Below are 20,732 nucleotides of genomic sequence, written 5' to 3' on the forward strand. Positions count from 1 at the left end.
TGACTATTTAACTAGCTTACCCCTTTGTTTACTTTTGATGTCTTTCGTTTATTTTTTCTCGCGTGTTGTTTCCCAACCTTTTACTTAAAACTATTGTCATAATATTAAAAAAAATATTATTAACAAATCGGTTTTTTTTTTTGGTAAAGATGTTATTGTTATAATATATACTATATCGATACAGCGGCATCTGTGGATGTATGTTAAAATTATTTTTTAACGCTCGTAACGTCATACATTTTATGGTAGTTATGTAACTATTACAATTGAGATAGTTAAAATAACCACACTAATAAATAATTGAAGGATCTAATAATATTCAAATAATGCCGTTAGTATTATTTTAACGTTCCAATCTAAGTTGTATCTATTCTGTGCGGCGTATGACGCTTTCAAAGCTAGCTGGTAGCATCGCTTGTCATATCAGTTTTAAAATTTGACGGTTACTGACTTCGAATATTTTCAAATCAAACGAACTACGGCTATTAATTGATGCACATTCATCGCTTCTGATTTTGATAATTTTAACGAAAAGTACTTTTTTGTATTTAAGTGGTAGAAAGTTAAACAGTATATTATAAGTCTTTCTAAAGTTTTTAATAACGTAAATGTGTGTGTCTTGTGAGTGAAATAAAGATGGTGAGACTGCAAAATGGCCCTGGCTTGGGCGCGAAAAAGGGTCCGGTAGCTGCTCCCTCAAAAACTGGGTCCACACAAAACATGTCTGCTAATATTAAAGTAGTGGTCAGAGTTCGGCCTTTAAATATGAAAGAAATTCAGTCGAACAATCGTGTTGTTGTAGACGTTGTTGATGACAAAATGTTAGTGTTTGACCCAAAGCAAGAAACCAGGCCTTTCTTTTATCAGGGAGTCCAGCAGCCTAACAAAAACTTCCTGAAACGTGCTAATAAAGAGTTAAAGTTTGTCTTCGATGATGTTTGTGGTCAAGAAGCCTCAAATCAAGATGTATTTGAAACCACAACAAAAGAGATTATTGCATCTCTAATGGAGGGGTATAATTGTTCAGTCTTTGCATATGGAGCGACTGGGGCTGGGAAAACATTTACTATGATAGGGACTCTAGAGAATCCTGGTATAACTTATTTAACAATGGAACACTTGTTTTACACAATTGATTCATTTGAGAAGGATAGAGAGTTTGATATTGGAGTGTCATATATTGAAGTAAGTATGCTACTAAATGTTATTTTTCAATGTTAATTTCACTTTAAATTGTAACCTCCTATGCCTTTTAGGTTTATAATGAAAATGTGTATGACCTGCTTAAACCATCTTCTACTCCACTCCAACTTCGGGAAGACTCAAAATATGGAGTTATGGTAGCTGGTCTCAGCCTTCATAGCATTAGAACAGCTAGAGAGCTTCTGAACATGCTTGAAGATGGAAATAAAAATAGAACACAACATCCGACTGATGCTAATGCTGAAAGCTCTAGGAGTCATGCTGTGTTTCAGGTTTGTTTATGCAAAAGTTGGTACTATCAAATTATTGATATGTATTCATATTTTATGACAAAAAGACAATACTATGATTATAATAATAACTTTGATTCATTTGTAAATATTGAGAATGTTCCCCTTTGGTCTTGAAACAAAGATTAGATTTGAGTATAAAAATTGTTTTAGGTGTATGTTAAAATGCGGTATAAAATTAGCAGCCAGCTTCGTATGGTAAAATTATCAATGATAGATCTTGCTGGGAGTGAGCGCGCCTCGGCAACTGGTTGCAAAGGAGACCGGTTTAAAGAAGGTGCTAATATTAATAAAAGTCTCTTGTCACTTGGTAATTGTATCAATAAATTGGCTGATGGAAGCAATTATATTCCTTACAGGTATGTTTAAATTATGTATCTTTCAATATTATATTCTTGGTGTATTTGTATTTTATAGATGATTAAATCCGTTTTAATTTTTTCTATGAACATTCTGAGTAGATTGTCATTAGCAATGGTGACTGCTCAAGGAAGAATTGTAGGGTAGAATGACAAAATAATTTTAAATATAATTAACACTCAAAATCATTTATAATGATATACTTAATATCAACATCATCAGCTGTTACGACTATCGGTTTTTAAGACCAAATATGAGTAGTCCCTTCAATGTATTATATGTTAAATTTTAAATTTTTTAGAGACTCAAAATTGACTCGTCTCCTTAAAGACAGCCTTGGTGGCAACTGTAAGACAGTTATGATTGCTAATGTATCCCCATCAAGTATAACATATGAAGACACATATAACACACTCAAATATGCAGCAAGAGCAAATAAAATCCAACTATCAATTAAAAAGAATATTGTTGATGGTGATATGCGATTGTCACAATATGTCAAGATAAATGAGGAGCTTAGGAAGAAAATTAAAGAGCTGGAAGCCAAATTATCTCTGTCCTCTCTGAAGACTGTCAAAGAGTCAGATGGAGTTAAGGAAAAAAGTAAGTTGATTTATATTAAAAATTGTGTTCTTCATAAAAAAACATCTGCTGTTATTTGTAATTATGAATCTATTGAAGTGGGTTGAGAATTTTGTAATTTGATATTTTTTATTATATTTCATTGTTTATATACTTTGATTAATGTGTGTTGTATAAGGAATAATGGGACTTTTAAAACCAGTAGAACATCAGACAGAGCAGCTTAAAGCTAAGTTGATAACTGTGTAGTTATAGTTATAGATTTGTTACTATAATTGTTATTGTTATTGTATATTTTTGTTATTAATGGCTTCGAATATCTTCGAATCAAGCATGGTAGGGACAAGAAAAATATGGCACGTAACGGAAAAATGTGACACGTAACCCAAAAATGTGACGGTAATTTTTTTCCAACGCCGATGAAGAAGTTTCACTTGAAAAATGTTTGTATATAATTTTTTTAGACTTTGTTTTTGTAATATTGCTGTTCCTTTACTCATGACACAGACAAAATTTTCGGGAGCTTAGTGTTTGCTCCATTACTTTTTAGGGTGCTTTTATAGAAACACGTTTTTATTATATCAAAGAGCTAATGAGCTGTGGTCTCATCTGATGTTAATTAATACCACCGGCGAGTGCTATGCCAGCAAAGGACTATCAATTCTTTGTGATATTAGCTTTGAAGTGCAGTAACGGCGTTTTTCCAATTAATTTTAATGTACCTTTATTACAGTGTCCCAGCAATGGCGACAGCGCATCCAATCAGCTGAAAGCGCACACACCGCGATCGAAAGTCGTCTAATAACAAACATGTGCCAACAGCGCGTGCTAGCGTTACGTCAACGTCTGCGAACTCGGGCCTTCCAGCACCTTGCAGATTTGGCTCATCGGTGCTCCAGTGAACATATGGAACAGGTAGTATTGGAAGTGTTAGCTTGGCGTGGCGCGATCTTTACAAACCTGAGGTCGTGATTTTGAATCACTGCTGTTCGCCAATGTAGTTGGTAGCGCCAGTATGCATTAGACTCACAAGTGGACATGTGTCAGGCACAGAAGGCCGATTACCTACTTGACTCACACCTTCACCTCACAAAACAGATAAAGAAATCTCAGGATAAACCTAGAGGATGTAGTTCTTTCTTCTTTTTCAAAAGAGTATTTCAATATATAATTAAATTATTCAATAATTGTATTGTATTGAATAATATATGTGAATAAAAATGAATATTTTTTTAGATGTGTGTAGAAGATATTCCTCGTCAAGAACGTGCCGCTGAAAGTTACGTGAAGCAATGTGCAATACTCGATACTAAAGTACTTTCTACTTGGGGCGAATGGGATGAGAGCCGAAAGAAGTTGAATTTAATGTACAATCAGGCTGTCACAGACCATCCAGAACTCATAGACTTTGTCCAGAAACTACAGACCCAAGCCAAATTAAGATTAGTAGAAGCCAGAGACAATCTTCGGTACAAGCTCCTAGCCATCGAGCACCAGGAAATTAAATCCTTCACAGAATATGTCAGCGATATGCCCAGTATGCTGAAGAAGCTTTATCTAACTTTAAAAGGTTATGATAGAGCCACCCCTGCGTTGACCAATGAGTATCTAGACATTATGAAGAAGGCAAAGTCGGTCAAGGGCATAGTCTGGTCTGATGAGGTACCGGACAACGATGACTTATTCAAATTTGTCTCTACACTGGATTTAGAAAAGCCAATCAGTGCAATCGACTTTGATGATGAAGAGAACATTGACTTAGTGACGGATAGTGAAGATTTGACTGACATTGAAAATAGGGAGCCACTGCCCTCAGCAAAGAAGCGTAAAGGGACATTCACTAAAGGCACTCCTATGAAGCTGATAAATAATGAAACAATAATTATTAATGATTCATTTGAGAGTATGGATGTGAAACAAGCCATGAATTCAGCGAAGAAGGTTAAAAAAGAATTGAGTCCATCAACAGATGTGGATAATTATAGTACTATTGATCCTAACTGTTTGAATTCAACATTTGTTATGGCAAATAAAATGGACTGGAAGAAAACTGTGAAGGTAGAACCGAGCAGTCAACCGATTAAAACTCTGATGGATAGGACGAATACAATTACCCGTACAAACAATTTAAATGACAGAGGTAAGTTATTGTCACATTTGAAATATTTTACTGTTCATTGATTTTCTGTTAGTACATTTAGTTTTCTAAGAGAGTTTCACAATAATTGTTTAGCCGGGCCTCGAACTTCATTTTATAAATTTATCTTAGCAAATTATTTTATTAATTAAAACTTCCTTACACTAAATATAAATTATTTAGGAAACAACGAGCCTTATCATTAACAAGCGACCTCTTCCAGGCCACCATAGTAAGGAAATGTATTTTAGCGGTAAAGTGCTTAACTAAATTAATAAAAATAAAAGTAACTCATAAATTATAAAATACTTAAAAAGACTAAATAAAGGTTAATGAATCAAAATGAATGCTAAGTTCCAAAATACAATTAAAAATGTGTTGTATTTATCGCATTTTTTGAATGAATTTTAATTAGAAACTTAGTATTTAAAATCCTTATTACGCTTTAAACACAATTTATTATTTTCCTTAAAAAAATCAATTTTTCGACTTAATGATATTACAAAATAAATATATATAATAATATCAATATCAACAGCTAAAATAGTGAAGCCGATTGTCGGAAAAGCAATTCCCTTCAAACGAAACCCGGCACCTGTAACAGTAAAGCCCGTTGCTGGCTTCGGGTCTGGTGTTGCCAGAGATGGGACGTCGTTGCAGAGAAATGTACAAGGTAACATTTTATAATTTACTATTATTTTTATTTTTATTTATTTTATTTTATTTTTACGATTTTTGACTTTAAATTGAATAAGATAATACATTTAATAGAAAAGTTTTAACAAATTTAAAATTACTTTATTTTTAACATATGTACGTATTTTTCAGACTTACGGTGTCGCTTGAAATAAAAAAAATATAGTCGTATTTTGCAATATTAATTTCGTATAATTGAAATTTCCTTTATTAATAAAATTGTTTAAAAGTCAGTATGACAAAGATCCTTCATAGCAGTGTTGGTTGTGATTGTGTGACTGAAGTCGTGCGTTCAAATCACAGCTGTGCACAAATGGAATTCTATTTTTCTATCTGCAATTAACACTTGTTGCCAGTGAAGGCAAACATCGTGAGGAAACCGGATTGTCTCAAACCGAAAAATCTACGACATGTGACATACAAAGCTGTTTACACACTTATTTGATACTCAGACCCATATATATAGCGCCACTATATGGCCTATTATTATTATTAATTAGAATCCTATAAGTTAGTTCTGATTAGTTTGATAGTTCTACATGACTTTTGATTGGTTTATTGAAGTGAAAGCGATCTTAATTAGTTGTCGAGTGAATTGACGTGTAACGTTTACAAAGCTATGTCTGAGTTTGTCATATTTGTCTGATAGGTATTGCATGATAATATTAACAGGATATTGAATAGTTAGAGGATTGATTTATTTTAATATTAAATGTTACAGATTAAAATTTTATATTACAAAAATCTGTAACCGTCAAATTGAAGACGCGAATCCAATACGGCGACGCATTTTTTAACCGTCAAGTATTTTCTAGGTTAAAATTAACTAATTTTATTATACTAGGTACACATATGTATTGTGGTTGAAGTGAGAGATTTGACTAATAACAAATTCGTTATGTACATTCTTACAATCTACAACCTTCCATTATTTTTTTTAATATTGCGCTTTTGTCGACAGTTTTGCTATTGAACAGTACCGACAGTTATTAAGCATTCGTTACTTATCCTTATTACGTTTTATAATGTGTTGTTTTTGTTTCATGTATTAATTAACTAACCTGTGTGTGTCCTGTGACGTCATTAACAACTAACAGGCCAAAAGGCGACTTTAAATGAAAAATCAGTTGGTTTTAAAGCAGTCCGAGCGAAGGAACGAATGCAGACACATCCATACTCGAGGCCTGCCTTAAGAAAATGATAATATAAGATATATGGCGTTATGGAAAAGTGTATTTTTATATAGAATTATTTTTAGGTGTTATATTTTAATGTTTTAGTACTGTTTAATTGGTTTTTTGAGTGTGTACAAATGTGTGTCAACGAGAAAGTTAATCAATAAACATTATTATATATTCCCAAATACATCGAATCATAAACTTTTTGTCACTTTAGAAGTATAGTTTTCAAACCTTATATAACAGTATTTTAGCAAGGAACAAAGTCTTAGTCTAGACTTAGTTTAAGACGGTACGAAGACGATTGTCATTGGCCAAACGGAACGATGATCTGAGATTGGACGTGAGATGTTGACCAATTAGAATGAAACGAATCGGTAAAGACTTTCTCAAACCGTAAATTGAAATTAAAATATATTAAACTCAGTTATCGACAGATTTATGAGATACTAACACATAGTGAAATAATATTATTTAGAATTTGTGAATAGCATTTTCTGATTTACCAATTCAATTGGTTTCCGATGTGAATTTGACCACGCGACTACAATGGACGTCACAATTTGCTTTTGAGACGCAGCAATAGTGAATAATTTTAGAACGATATATCGCATAGAGTAGTCAACCATGACTGGAATCGTTATTGAATGTTTCAGATTATTGGTGCAGTAACCCAACTAAATACAAAAAGCTGCAGTTAAATCTAGATTAACATTCTAGTATATAGTATAGTATTATTCAACAAATTTTTAAAGTATTTTTTTTTACATTTATTGGAAAATTGTAGCCCATTGTTCTAGTAACTGGGTTTTATTTTGTTATGCCCAAACGGATACCAAATTGCGGACGATATTCTCCTTTCTATTGAAATGTACGTTTATTGATTGGACACAGGCGTCTTTGCATTCTCTTTTTGAGGAAAAGCTAATTTTCTTTGAGTTTCGTAAGAACGTTGCAACGCCTAATTTGCTATTGCGGTTTTTGCATCGGTTTTATTATTATTTTTCGACGATATCTTGACTATGTATTTATGGACAAACGCTTTTGTATGCTAGACCATATAACAGTTGCTTTGAATACAATAGGTGCGGAAAAATATGTCTACATAAGCGTAACTATGAAACTAATGAAATATGAAAAATTTCTTCGGGTAACGCGTTCAACAAACCCGACAATTATAGTTCAATCGTACAATTATCGGTCGTTTTTCTTTTCACGCCAGTGTCTGGTAGCCCTCGTAAATTGCGACTTAGCTTTAAGTATGACTTCCGTACGTCATATATATTTTTGACACACGGGAGTTCTATTTACGTCAGTCTAGAAATTCTAAACCTTCCTTGTACTAAAACTTAATATTATGGTATCGGCTTTATACAACATACTTTTAGGGCATTGACGCTTTTCTTGACAAAAATAATCTTGCCCATTACATGGTCCTATAATGCATTTTTTACGTGTTCTACGGTGTTTTGCTTTAATATATTTATAGTAATGTAATGCTCGAATTTTGTAAGCCCTGATTTTTGTAATATTTTTTAATAATGTACCAAGTTCATTACAGAAACGAAGAGCCTAAGCAGGCACTAGTGTGCAAGCGTGAGGCACTGTTAGCGCCGTATATACGTTTCTTTAATGAGCCGGGTGAAATAATTTATTAATATACTTTAATTTTAGAATTCTAATATTGTAGAAGTTTAAGAATTTTGTAATTTAGTGTCAATTATAGTTTATGCAAATTTTTCAATAATTGTGGTGCGTTTTAATTAAGAATTTTATTAGTCATAATGGTTCTGAATAAATAAATTACGATTGATTTTTATTTTTATTTTTCCTTCAAATCGTTATTTTACAACAATATCAATACGTATAGGAATGAATAGGAAATATTCAGTATGCACCCTCTACTTTTAAAATGCCTCCTTTTGCTAAATCACTCTCGTTTTGTCAAATAGTGTATATGTATCAGCCAACCAAGCTAGCCGTTTAACTAATTGAACTGTTAATTGAACGGCTGATTAAGCTAGTTGGTTGAGACATATAGGTATGAGTATTTTCAGTAATCTTGTAATTTGACTGACAGATAGTTCCGGTAAATAAGAGGGTGTTTATGATCATTACGAGTATCTACCGATAGCCTTCATCCGTATTCATAGAAAGTAGAAGTAACATTTAGACACAGATTACATAACTAAAAGTAAGATTTACACAGATTAGTATATTGGCTTTTGACATACCATAACATTATTTGGATATAAAGTCGAAAATATTCATTTATGAGTTGCTGACAAATTGTGATCATTCTAAGAAAATATGAAAGCTGTCTTAATTTGCGAAAAACCTCGAAGCAGGTGGTGTTTTGAAATACATTTTTATTAATGTTCAATTTCATAGTACCCGCCCTATCTACGCTCGAGTTGTAAATATCAGAATTATTTATTATATTTCAGCCATGGTTACATTTTTTTCAAGCTGCTACGCTGAGAGCTGAGACTAGCGTCCAGCAATCTTAAGTGGAGTAATACATTTTGTATTCAACTTGGCATTTAAATGTACTTTGGCTAAGCTCGTTGCCTCTATAATTACGACGGATGCAAATTGAATCCTTTGCAACGCACTCGGCAATACTAATTTGTATTAGAGCGTCTAACAAAACATGACGCAATTGCAGCCTTTGTAAGCTTTTACGTTTAAATTGTTTTTGAATTGGTTTTATTAAGTAACAATCTCGTTAATGAGAACGGCAATAAAATCAAAATTAAAATATTATTAAATTAAAAAATATACATATTTTTGGTTGGGCTTTGAATCACCATTTTTAGAGCTGATGCAATGATAATTAAAGTAAAATATGTTACTTTAAGTTATTACGAGTGGTTAATTTTGTAAAATGGAGTTATACATTTGTTATAAGACACTGATGAAAAGTTTTGCTGTTTATGAATCGGTAGGAAATGCTTTGCAATCATGAAACGTCAAAATTTACCACATCCACAGAAATATTCCCGCTTAATCACGCTCCGTACATCGCTCCTAGCCAAACCTACATCCAAATGATTGATAGATCTATATTCGAGGTTTGCATCCATTCTATTCCTAATAATTTCGGCAAGGTGCCAAACTGCCAGCCAAAGTCGAGGTGCTTTCGTGTGCACTTCCTCGTAATATATGACAGCAAACTCCTGAACAAAAACGCTCGTTTTTAATTAAACTCTTGAATAAAAAATCGGGGTAAGGTGTCAGCAAAAACCACCCATCGAAGCCGCAAATGAATTGATTCAACCCAATCAATTTTTTCCCGCCCGTGAACGAAGACCGGCTCATTCACTCTGATTAAATCGGTCAATCATTCGCTCTCACCGTTCAGTTAGCTGGAAAATTGGTAATTAGATGGCATAGGTGATAAAGTGTCGACAGGCCATGTGTGCTTGCGATAAAATGATTAATTAGTTTTTTCCATAATTGTTTATCAAAAAATTTGTTAGAGATTGGCAGCTCATGAACATTACGTATTTTTTATTTAAATGACTTACTTGACTTTTAACTTAATATCCTACGACCCTTGGAAGGGGAAGAGGGCGTCCACAGTGAGCCTCCAGGTTTGCTTATAACAGTGACGCTTGGAAAGAAAAGAATTGGAATCTCTTCGGAGTATATGGCCAGTTCCACTTGCGTCGCTTGATCTGCTGGCTAACCGCGGTTTCTTAGCGGCGCTTACAGAGTTGCATATATCTTGAGATGGTAAGTTGAAAAGTCGTATTGTTAAAATCTTTATAACAAATAGGTAGATAAGGTAAAAAAGTATAGGACTTAATATCCAGAACACAGGACAAAGATTTTTTTATAATAAGGGCAGCAAGAGTCAAACTCACAGTGTATAGTGGGAGAAAGACTTAGGGGATGGAGGGACGACTAGACTTGGCGAGAATCATAGGTGCAGTTGGAGTAGATACCTACTTGCTGGGATATGGAGACATGATATTTCTGTGACGATATGTAATGAGAAAAATCAGAAATAGAAATGCTTTGTTTTATAATTTTTATTCTATGCTGACATTTTCACCTATACAAAAAAGGTATGACTAATAACATTGCAGCATGATTTTATTAAACACAATGTTATGAGTAATTAATTACCTTTTAACAGAAATGCCTGCTTTGTGTGTTGCCAACAAAACTTCAATGTATTATTTTGTGGTTTTTGTGATAATGGAACAATTTTGTAATTTCGTTCGTCAATAACAATTTATAAGTAGTGAGTATTCGTCGTAGATTTATAATTGCTTGTGTGGCACATTTGAAAAATACTTTTTTGACTCACAATTGTAACCTTAGTAGTAAATTAGTTTTATTTAATCAAGTTTAGAACGCAGAACTTAAGTGATTATCAATAGGCCTTAAACGCCGGTAACGCACTTGTAAACTCGGTGTTGCAGGTGTATGGGTAACCACTTAAAAAAGACTCGCCTGTTCGATTGCCTCCTGACCCATACGTTGAATTTAATTATTTCTTAAATAATATCATCTTAGCAGGCTTAGCCCAAATTTAGATATAAATGAATTTAAAGATATACAAGCAAACATAACCTTAGAAGTATAAACACGTTAATAATATTTGAAACAAGCGGCTCCCGCGAACTTTCGCCTTAAAAGGTTTTTTTAAGCCTTTCTTACGTTTTGAGTAGTTACATACCAACTTATGGAACATTTTGCTATGCTACCCCATACATACTGTTCACTTTTCTGGAATAAAAACCTAAGTCTTCAGAGTTCAAACGATAAATATACAAAAATAATTCAAATTGGTTAAGCCGTTTTCGAGTTTTCTTTATAAACATATATAATATGTTATTGGTTCTCTAATACATGTAGTATTAGAGAATCTAACGTTATTACGTTTTAACGCGTATTAATTGCACACAGTATTTGAATATTTCATTTACTATCGGAACACCGCACAGACTGTTAGTTTCGTCAAATATTCAGTAAATACTTCATGGAAAAATATTACGATAGCTTATAATAAACAGAGACTTAATTCTATAAATGTAGTCGTACCGTATTTTCTCGTAACAGGATAAAAGTAGAAGCCCGTATTACTATGAGAAATAAGAATTTTCAGTAATCGAGCAGGCATTGTATCAACACGGTATATTTCAATTTTTTATTTATTTTGAACCTGTAGTTTAAGAATCCTTCATTGATTGATCATGCAAAGTCAATATATTTATTTAAAGCATAAACATTTTAAATATTGATACGGTTATTGTAAGATGTTGTTAGGTTAGCTAATTACGTAATAATTTAAGACGAAGAAGGTCCCTTAAATGGGACTGAATAAATTAACCAACTTGGTTTACATGAATGTTATAACTTTTAACAATACAAGAACTAAGTTGTGAGACTGATTTTTTGAGGGCATTTAGGTTACAATAAAGGCAAGTATTTCTGTTTGTTGATATAACACCTGTTCGAGTAGGGTCATCTCCAATATCGTCCAATATATGGTAAAATGACCTATAATCCTCTGACTTTAAAGGGAAATCCTCAACCAGTGTAACCAATGATTGGCCCGTAGGCCTATGGCTAAGTATTTAGCGTTCGAAAACAAAACTTTGTTAGAGCGTCAGGGTGCTTTGGGATTTGTACTCAAATATTCTAGATGTGTGTTTCATCTATATTGCTTTACTTTCTGGTATACATTTTTACTAATATTGCATGTATAATTATTTGGTATTTAATTATATTTCTTACTACACATGACACTCTAGAGGTCCTGTTTTCTGATCAAAACAATAACTTTGGTGTGTATGTACTGGTAATAAAAAATAATGTACAATATAATATAAAAATTATAAATATCGTAAGATATATATTCGTTCCATTAAAACAACAATAGATATGATTTTTGACAGTGTTGAGAAATCTACTTCTAATTGCTTTTATGTAAATAGCTGTTGGGAGCTAAGCCGTCGGGCTACAAAGACAGCGTCTATTTGGCGTAAAAATAACACGTTTTACTCATAAGTTACATAATATTCAATGTTTTTTAATTTAGAATTGTAACGATAAATTTTAGACTAAATGTGTTAAGAGAATATTTGTCAAGTCGTATAAGTTACTGCTTCGACATCCGTTGATGAAACTCAGCTGCAGGATCCGAACAACTCCTCTGAACACTCCTCAATCAATCCTCCTCAACTGCAATGAACCTCCTCCGAAATGATTTTAAATTTGGTATTTTCTTTCAATTTGTTATACTAACAGATAAAAGATTATGTTATATGCATTAATATAAGCCGATACCTATTTACGGTACTACGAGACCCGAGATAAGGACCTAAAAAAGAAAGCGTCGCTGAAGAAATTAAAAATCATGTCACACCACGTGGCTCCAAGACCAGCATAGTTTTAGCAACTATAAGTGTAGTGTTAAAAAAACTGAAAAGCTCATGTGCTAGTAGAATATTAGTGCTAGGTTTATAAAACAGTTCTTTAAAGACACTAGTGAGTGGACGAAAAACGAATGAATTGGAGTAATAAAAGCACTATTATGTTAGACTATAACTGTTAATTAGCTTAAACAGATTACAGTAGAATTTAAATGAAAAACAATATGGGAAGGTAAAACATTGGTATTAAAACTATCCCATAGGACAAATCTTTGTTTCAATTTTTTTATAAATTAATTATCTATCACTTAAAAAGATGTCATGTGGAACATGGTGTAAAAACTTGGCGATTAAAAAGAGTTTCGGAGAGTTTATTGCCAGTTCTTCTCGTCCGTTCTACGCCCTTGATTTGAGAACTGGCAGTAAATGTAAAATTAGAAGCATTTAAAAATGAATTTCGTAATTGACGTTCATAAGTGTACATTGTTTTACCTTAATATATAAATGATTTTGAATTTTTATATAAAAATTCACACCACATTTTCCAACATATCACCTAAGATAAAAATCCTTTAACGAGCAAAGAGCAACATAATTTCCGGGGCCCAACCAAAATATTCAATTCCAAGTAATATTTGAATTAAACCTCAGACGATTGCCTGGCCTCCCCGGGGGCTGTCGCCCAAATAGGATGGATGTCCCAGAAATGGGCTGCCGGAGAGCCCAGCTCGAACACGGCCCGCCTTGTCCCGCGTAATTGATTTATGTATACCCGCTTTAATATATTTGTTGCTTTCATAAATTACGACAATCTATTCAATAACTTGTGGATTAGATCCACAATTTTGATTGGATTTTGTAATAATCAATGTTACATCTCCATTTTGTCTTTAGGGTAAGAAGAACTACTTCCTCACAAAACTTTTCAACAGCCGCAGAAGTCAATGACGGAGGTAATTTGTATCGCTTCTACCAAATATAAAATTGACGCAGTAACATCACAAACTACAGGTTCAAATAAAAAATTTTTTTGTCTTTAACAGTCTATTTATTGTTTACGCTAAACGCATGAAAACCGGGGAATTATCAACCCGTATTTAATATTAAAATTCTAAAATTCTTGGTATTGACAGGTTTCTGTAAGAAGAAAATTTTTGTATGACTCACGATACACACTACATGACACCGTCCACATCGAGCGAGTGTTATATGCGCCCATCGAAAGAATAGTGCACAACAGTAATCCAAACACACTGTTGTACACATGAGAGATACGTTTTCGACGTAAGCCATAAGGCTATTAAGAAATACGTATGTAACACGAAAACTCGGTTTTCTAACTAAGGAACTGTTTATCTCTTAAGATGCATACTCAAAAGCAGATAATACATTAAAGTCTATTGAGAAATATAAACTTTTAAATCCCATCCTAACACTGTCCTTAAAAAGTAAATTTCAAAATAAATAATCTCTAGAGATCCATTATCACGTCGTAACAAAAATAAAAGCCTTTCTTTGTTTCAAAGTCACAACTTTCGGGAAATTCTTTGTGGGATTTCCCTCGGTTTTTCTCAATTTCCTGACAATGTTAAATGTGTTACTGATGCTGGAATTACCTTATATTTCTTACTTTGCTTATTTCAGTGTTATTAAAAAAAATGTTAAGTTTAACAAAATTATCTTACCAGCCTGTTCCGTACGGTTGAGCGGAATTTTAAATTGTTTTTGGAAATAAATATTGATATATCTCTGCAAGCACTGCAGCCGGCCCCAATCACTGTATACCACGTATGGAGCGATTAAAGAATTGAAGTCTCTTGCTGTATCAGAGGTCATTACGAATCATTCACACCCGCGGAGTACCAACGATGAAGATGAATATTACAGCGCGTGGGGACAAGCCGCCACTATTACCGTGCCACGACTAGAGTGAGTGTTGGTGGTAAGTGGTGGTAAATCTGCAGAACCGAATACAGTCACAAATATATCGCAGCAAGTGTCAATGTAAGTGCGTGCTCTTATTTCACCACGCCTCCTGCTGATAGAGGATCCTTGACAATCTGAAACAAATCTTTGTTTTTAATTTATTTTATTATTATTTATTACTTATGATGTCATGTGGAACATGTTGTAATGGTTGCTCCTTACAAATGTTGTGTAAAACAAAAAAAAAACTTAAAAAGAGTGGCGGAGAGTTTATTGCCAGTTCTTCCCTTCCGTTCTACGCCCTTAATTTGAGAACTGGCAGTAAATGTAAAATTAGAAGCATTTAATGTATATTATATGATTTTTGACTTTGGCTTGACTTAACAATGGCTTGCCTCCTGTAATACGGGAGCAGTGGACCTGATTCGAATACGAAGCTTTTTGGATGGACTCTAATGCAATACCAGCGTACAACGGTAGCGTGATATATTTATTTTAATTTTTCGCATATTATTTCTCTCATGTAAGCGACATGTATGTTTGAAATGATAACTTTCTTTAGCATTCTTAAGTCAGTATACTTTGCCCAATTTTGCTTTCTTTTTAATGCTAGAGGTACTAGAAGTGAGTAAACAGCTACGGCTCGCTTTTCCGCTGCTTAAAATGTGTGAATCTATCTATCTCACTCTTACAGTTTAATAATATTAATCAAAATATAGATGTGCATTTTTCCAGACAGTCTTTCTACTTCCCGTACTCTTGTTATTGAGAACATTATTATAATTTATGTCCTAACATAATTGATGTGCATGTGTGTAATTGTTAATTTTGAGAATTCAATGTTTTGAAATTATAAATAAATTCACCATTCGGAATATAGTTATAGTAGTTTGTTGTTAATGTACAAATGACACAACATTATCTGTTTCGTATAGACTGCTTAACATTTATTATTTTTATTAAAACATCAGCAGATCTCATTCGGATGAAATTTGATTTATCTTCAGCTATATATAGCTTGGCGCGGCCAGTTTTTATTAAATATAGAGTTCCAATCTTTTCATAAAACGTCCAATTTATATTGAAGTGTACCTAAACTCTCATTTAAATCGTTTAAAATATAAAATTCATGGTATGATCTGAATTAAAACTGAGTTTGACTTGTATTAATAAATATTATATTCTGTTTCAAAAGCTTTCACCTTGTTTTAGCTATGCTTATGCAATTTACAGCTAATTTTTTGGGTTCATCTCGGGTCAGTTCAAAATATAATTTCTGTAGATTTTCATCAATATTTGATGTTTCAACTGGACGATGGAATTAAAATATACAATTAGTTTACGCTCAACATAAAGGTCCTAGGTGAGCCTGAGGATTATTAATAATAATAATATGTGGTTGTAATGCGATATGCATATAGTGAAACGTATATTTATTTATGTATTTAGTCTATAAGTTTTGACAACAATTAACTGTTCTTAGTAAAATGACATTTGAATGCCAATTTTTATATGGCTGACTGTGCCGTTTTTTTAAATATAATTTATATATCTGAACATACTTTTATTTGCAAATAACATAATTTATTTTCTTTATAGATGAGCAGCATTGGCTCAGTGACTTAATTCATAGATTTCCGTGTTAGGCATGAATAGTTATATTTAGTTATTATTAGCCCCGAATCTCTATAGCATTTTGTAATTATGTTTTGTTTTTGCAGGGAGTAGGGTTACAAAACCCCCTTTGAGAAGTTTCCAGGGCCATTTCTACAACATAAGGTTTCTAATTGTGAGATACGCATATATTGTGAATTAAGCTGTTAAACAGACGTGATTCGGGTACGAAATTGATATTAAGGGTAACTGTTCTCAAGGTACCCGTTATCGTAACAATAAATAGCCTTTTCACCCGGGGCTTGTGATACAGATTAATCAAAGCAGTTGGATTAAAACGCATACCAATAGCTCCATGGAAAACAAAACTGAGTATATTCGGACCAGTAATGTACCTATAAATACGCCATGAAGAATTTCGTTTATAAATATGGGTTGAACTTGAACAATGGCGTCTTCGATTAAGTAGTAATAGTAATATAGTAATAGTATTGCCTTTAATTCAGAGACATTTATTTAGATACGTTTCTATTTAAATCTTGTTTTTGTGTATCTGTATGCCCTTTTTTGGCAAAGGCCTTCTCTAAACCCCGCCATGGCTCTCTGCACTTATGCACTCTCTGCCATGTTCCATCGGCTGTTTTTTTTTAATTTGGTTGATTTTCGATTAAGTAATTTATTATAACGTAATGGAGGTGGGTTACAATTTCCAAACTCTTGAAATTATACTGTGTGTGTGGTTTATAAGATTTGGGGTATTCCTTCGATCGGAAAATCGCTTAATGATAGCTGTTTGTTAAGCCGCTATTTTTGGATAGTATATGTAGATAGTATGGACTGAATAAGTTAATGCAAAACTATTTTTAATAACCATTCATTATATCCGCCGTTCTTGTAATCTTAACTTTTAGATTTTCGGGTTTGTTTTCGTTGTAGTTCGAAAATTGTTTATTTTAAGACAAGCTAAACGATGACAAAGCATTCCTGTTGCTTTGTTGCACGGTCAACGAAATCGTACTTTTTATATACAAACAAAAATAGGTTACGCAAATAACCTAATCAGTATCCGACGACAAAATAATACATAATTTCAAATCGATACAAAGTATTGTAATTCAATACACGATTTGAAAGATTACAATTTTAATTAAAAAAATACATCAGTGGAGCTACAATCTTTTAAGATAAGACCTCAGATTTTTGTCTGCTTTATGATCATTTGTCAATATAATAGGCAAGTAGGTGAACAGCCCGCTGTGCCTGACACACGCCGACTTTTTGGGTCTCAGGCAAGCTGGTTTTATACACAATATTTTCCTTCACCTTTCGAGCGAAATGTGCACCGCACATAGAAGTCCTTTGGTGCACAGCCCTATCGCATCTATGACCTCAGGGATGAGAGTCGCAGGCTGAAGCCACTAGGCCAATACTGCTCTATAACTAAAATGTCAATATAATCAATAAAATTTTGTATCTAACACTAGTTAATACGGAGTTAGAGAAGTAAATACGAAGATGTAAAATCTATCAAAGCTTATTAGCTGTTGCAAGGTATTCATTACAGCTTGATTAGCTTAGCTAGATAATCCCGAATATCAGGAAATAAGGGCATATTCTTAATCAATCCATTTGTTTATAATCCAATAGTTTAGACGATAAAATATGTTTAAGTTTTGTATCTTTAAATTATTATTTTTAAAAGCTCAAAAGCGCTGTCATCGCAGCCTTTGGACACTTTTAGTGGTGGCATCGCCGGCATTTGAGGGTGAAGTATACTCTTTATTTAAGCAATTGCATGTGGTTTCCCAATCGAGTCCCCACCGGGAGTCGATTCCTCAGATAGCAGGATAAAAGTTCTTGTAAAGCGGACCGAAGAAGACTGCCAGCCATCAAGGTGTTGCAGATGAAGAAATTAAATTAGTTCAGTCGGCTCGTACGATGATGTAACGAGGCAGAAAGGATCAACACAAACAACTCATCAGAACACTCTGCATACTACAACGCATGATGCAAGATCTCTGCGTTGAGAGAGAATATCCAGCCGATAATTGGAGATTGACAATTCGACAAGCTCTTCGCTGAATTTGGTCAAAAGAAAGAAGCTGGTAGATAGAGGTAGATATGGCCTTAAGATGCGAGCTGTTCTCCATATGAGGTCGTACATGAGTCTAGTTATATTTTCCTTAAAAGCTTACGACGTAATTTAGCGGGGCGTGGTTGCTTAAATGTGCGGCCAAGTTCTGCTAGACTTTGACACCCCCTGATCACCGGCAGGAGTGCTGTAAGGCATCCGAGATAAACGTTTGTCTAACATATAAAAATGTGCATGTGTGTATTGAAATGTATAAAATATGTGCGATTGTTAATCAGGAATAAGACTGCAACAAGACGCGCGCTGTTGTATAATGAGCATATATTGGAAAGGCCTAATAAACCTATCGGATTAACAGTAGATACAATTGAATCCTAATTTTGTAACTACATTTATGACGGAAAGTTAGGTTAATTTACTTTGAACTAGACAACTAAGCAAGCGAGAAAGCACGATTTGAATATTAACATAGACAAGTCGCCAGACATTGGCAGCTGACAAACGTCATTGTTTTGACATAATAAATTACTTTTATCATAATCTATTACTAATGACTATGATAAGTTGCTAATTTATAGATCTAGCAATATTGGCAAATCAAATGAAGTACAAATACTTAGGGGGCTTGAACTGATTTGACGTTTCTTTTGTTAATTTGAAAGCTGTGTCAGCTGACAATGACAGCTGACAGTAACGGCATCCGAGATTACTTTTAATAATCATGGTTTTTTCAATTATTAAACTAATTATCAAATAAAAGACAATTACTTTTGAACTCATTTGACTTAGACGTAAAGTTCATACATATTGACAATGTCAGCTTACAGTAACGCCGTTGCTCTGACATATCATTCATGAAAAGTGTGTATAAATACTTAAAAGGACGGTAATGCACAATCGAGCCTTCTGGCAAGGTGAAGAATGTCCATGGTATCACTTGATATTAGGTGAGCCTCCTGCCCGTTTGCCTTTTATTATATTAAAAAAGTGTGTTGAATGACTTCCGAATACACATTTTTGCATAAATAGCAGTGTAGCAATAGCAATATATGCAATGTAAATAGCAATTTCCAGTATAGGCAATACTGTAGTTGCCTAGTAAATGGATGGATACACGTCCCAATCAGTTGTTTCCCGGAAAACCCAGCTCCAGGCGCTTTAATAAATGTTGAAAATCCAAACATGAAACATTTTAAAAACTAATCTATATATATATCATTCCAATCGCATTATGACCACTTCTAACGCTTGAACATTTATTTCGTTGAGCGTTTAAAATATTTTAGTAAATATAACTTCTCATGATGGCAGAATTTTCTAAATCAGTTTTTGAGTAAACCAGCAGTTTTTGAGTTTATTCATATCGAGACATACATTTTTCTAAACAAGGCAGATAAATATTGCAAACTCGAAAGAGTTTCTTTATGAACACAGTACCTAATAGTACTAACTCATCAACTTAACGAGAAAATATTTTATAGATAAAACCGGACTGGAATTGTGATCAAAAAATGTCCATCCGTGGAATGATGAAATCATACTTGTTGATACAATGCTTTTCATCTGAAATTTAATTCCTGCCTGTTAAAGGACCAAGCAATTTCTCAATATGCATTAGTTTGTATGAAGCGTTAGGGATAACGTATTTCCTCCCAAGGGCTCTTCATTGTTCTGCTGATTGGATGAGTCTCCCTTTGACGAACCTCTTATACTTGCCCTGTTAATATCATATTGATTTATACGACAGGCCTATAAAACTAACAAAATACATATGATATAAATAATATCACAATTTTTAAAAGTACAAATTTATGTTGCCGTCAAAGGCGACTGAGCGTTTTTTAAGGATCTTTTTGCGGCGCTCCATGTCTGTGGCTGCCCACTGGAGTATTACCGAAGCAATTCGACTTAGGGTCCTTCAAGTAAAGAGTCTTATTTGTAAAAGGCCGACAAGGTTTTTGGTAGAGTGAGCGCCCATGGGCGGTCGTGTCATTTACGATCACGTGAATCCCGTTTGGCATATTTTCCCCAGATTTTGTAAAGGAATATGCATAAAGACATTCAGAATATATTTAGTAACAATATCTGTTAAACAACGAGATTTCCAGGCCTCAGGGGAGTTTATGAACTTCATGAACAAAAATGCATCGTATTAAGAGTACATTCACATATATTTAAAACAAATCCAGACACTTTAACCTACGTTTATCCATATCTAAGCAAAGAACTGGTCACTGAACTGAAAACAAGTAAATGAACAGAGAT

General features: G+C 33.5%; 1 protein-coding gene across 4 annotated transcripts; it reads left to right on the forward strand.

Annotated features, from left to right (window-relative positions):
• Positions 1-453: 453 nt before the first annotated feature.
• Positions 454-8,215, forward strand: LOC123711720 (kinesin-like protein KIF18A). 4 transcript variants are annotated; one of them, XM_045664439.1, is made up of 8 exons: positions 454-1,185; positions 1,257-1,475; positions 1,647-1,852; positions 2,155-2,456; positions 3,169-3,350; positions 3,672-4,575; positions 5,111-5,245; positions 6,366-8,215. In XM_045664439.1, exons 1-8 carry the CDS (start codon positions 637-639, stop codon positions 6,467-6,469), a joined length of 2,601 nt encoding a protein of 866 aa, XP_045520395.1. In that variant the 5' UTR covers positions 454-636; the 3' UTR covers positions 6,470-8,215. The 4 variants fall into 4 exon arrangements, with proteins under 4 accessions (XP_045520395.1, XP_045520396.1, XP_045520397.1 ...); XM_045664440.1 differs by having other exon boundaries at positions 6,396-8,215; XM_045664441.1 differs by having other exon boundaries at positions 6,408-8,215.
• Positions 8,216-20,732: the final 12,517 nt, after the last annotated feature.

Source organism: Pieris brassicae, chromosome 7 (assembly GCF_905147105.1).
Source record: "Pieris brassicae chromosome 7, ilPieBrab1.1, whole genome shotgun sequence".
Classification (NCBI taxonomy): domain Eukaryota; kingdom Metazoa; phylum Arthropoda; class Insecta; order Lepidoptera; family Pieridae; genus Pieris; species Pieris brassicae.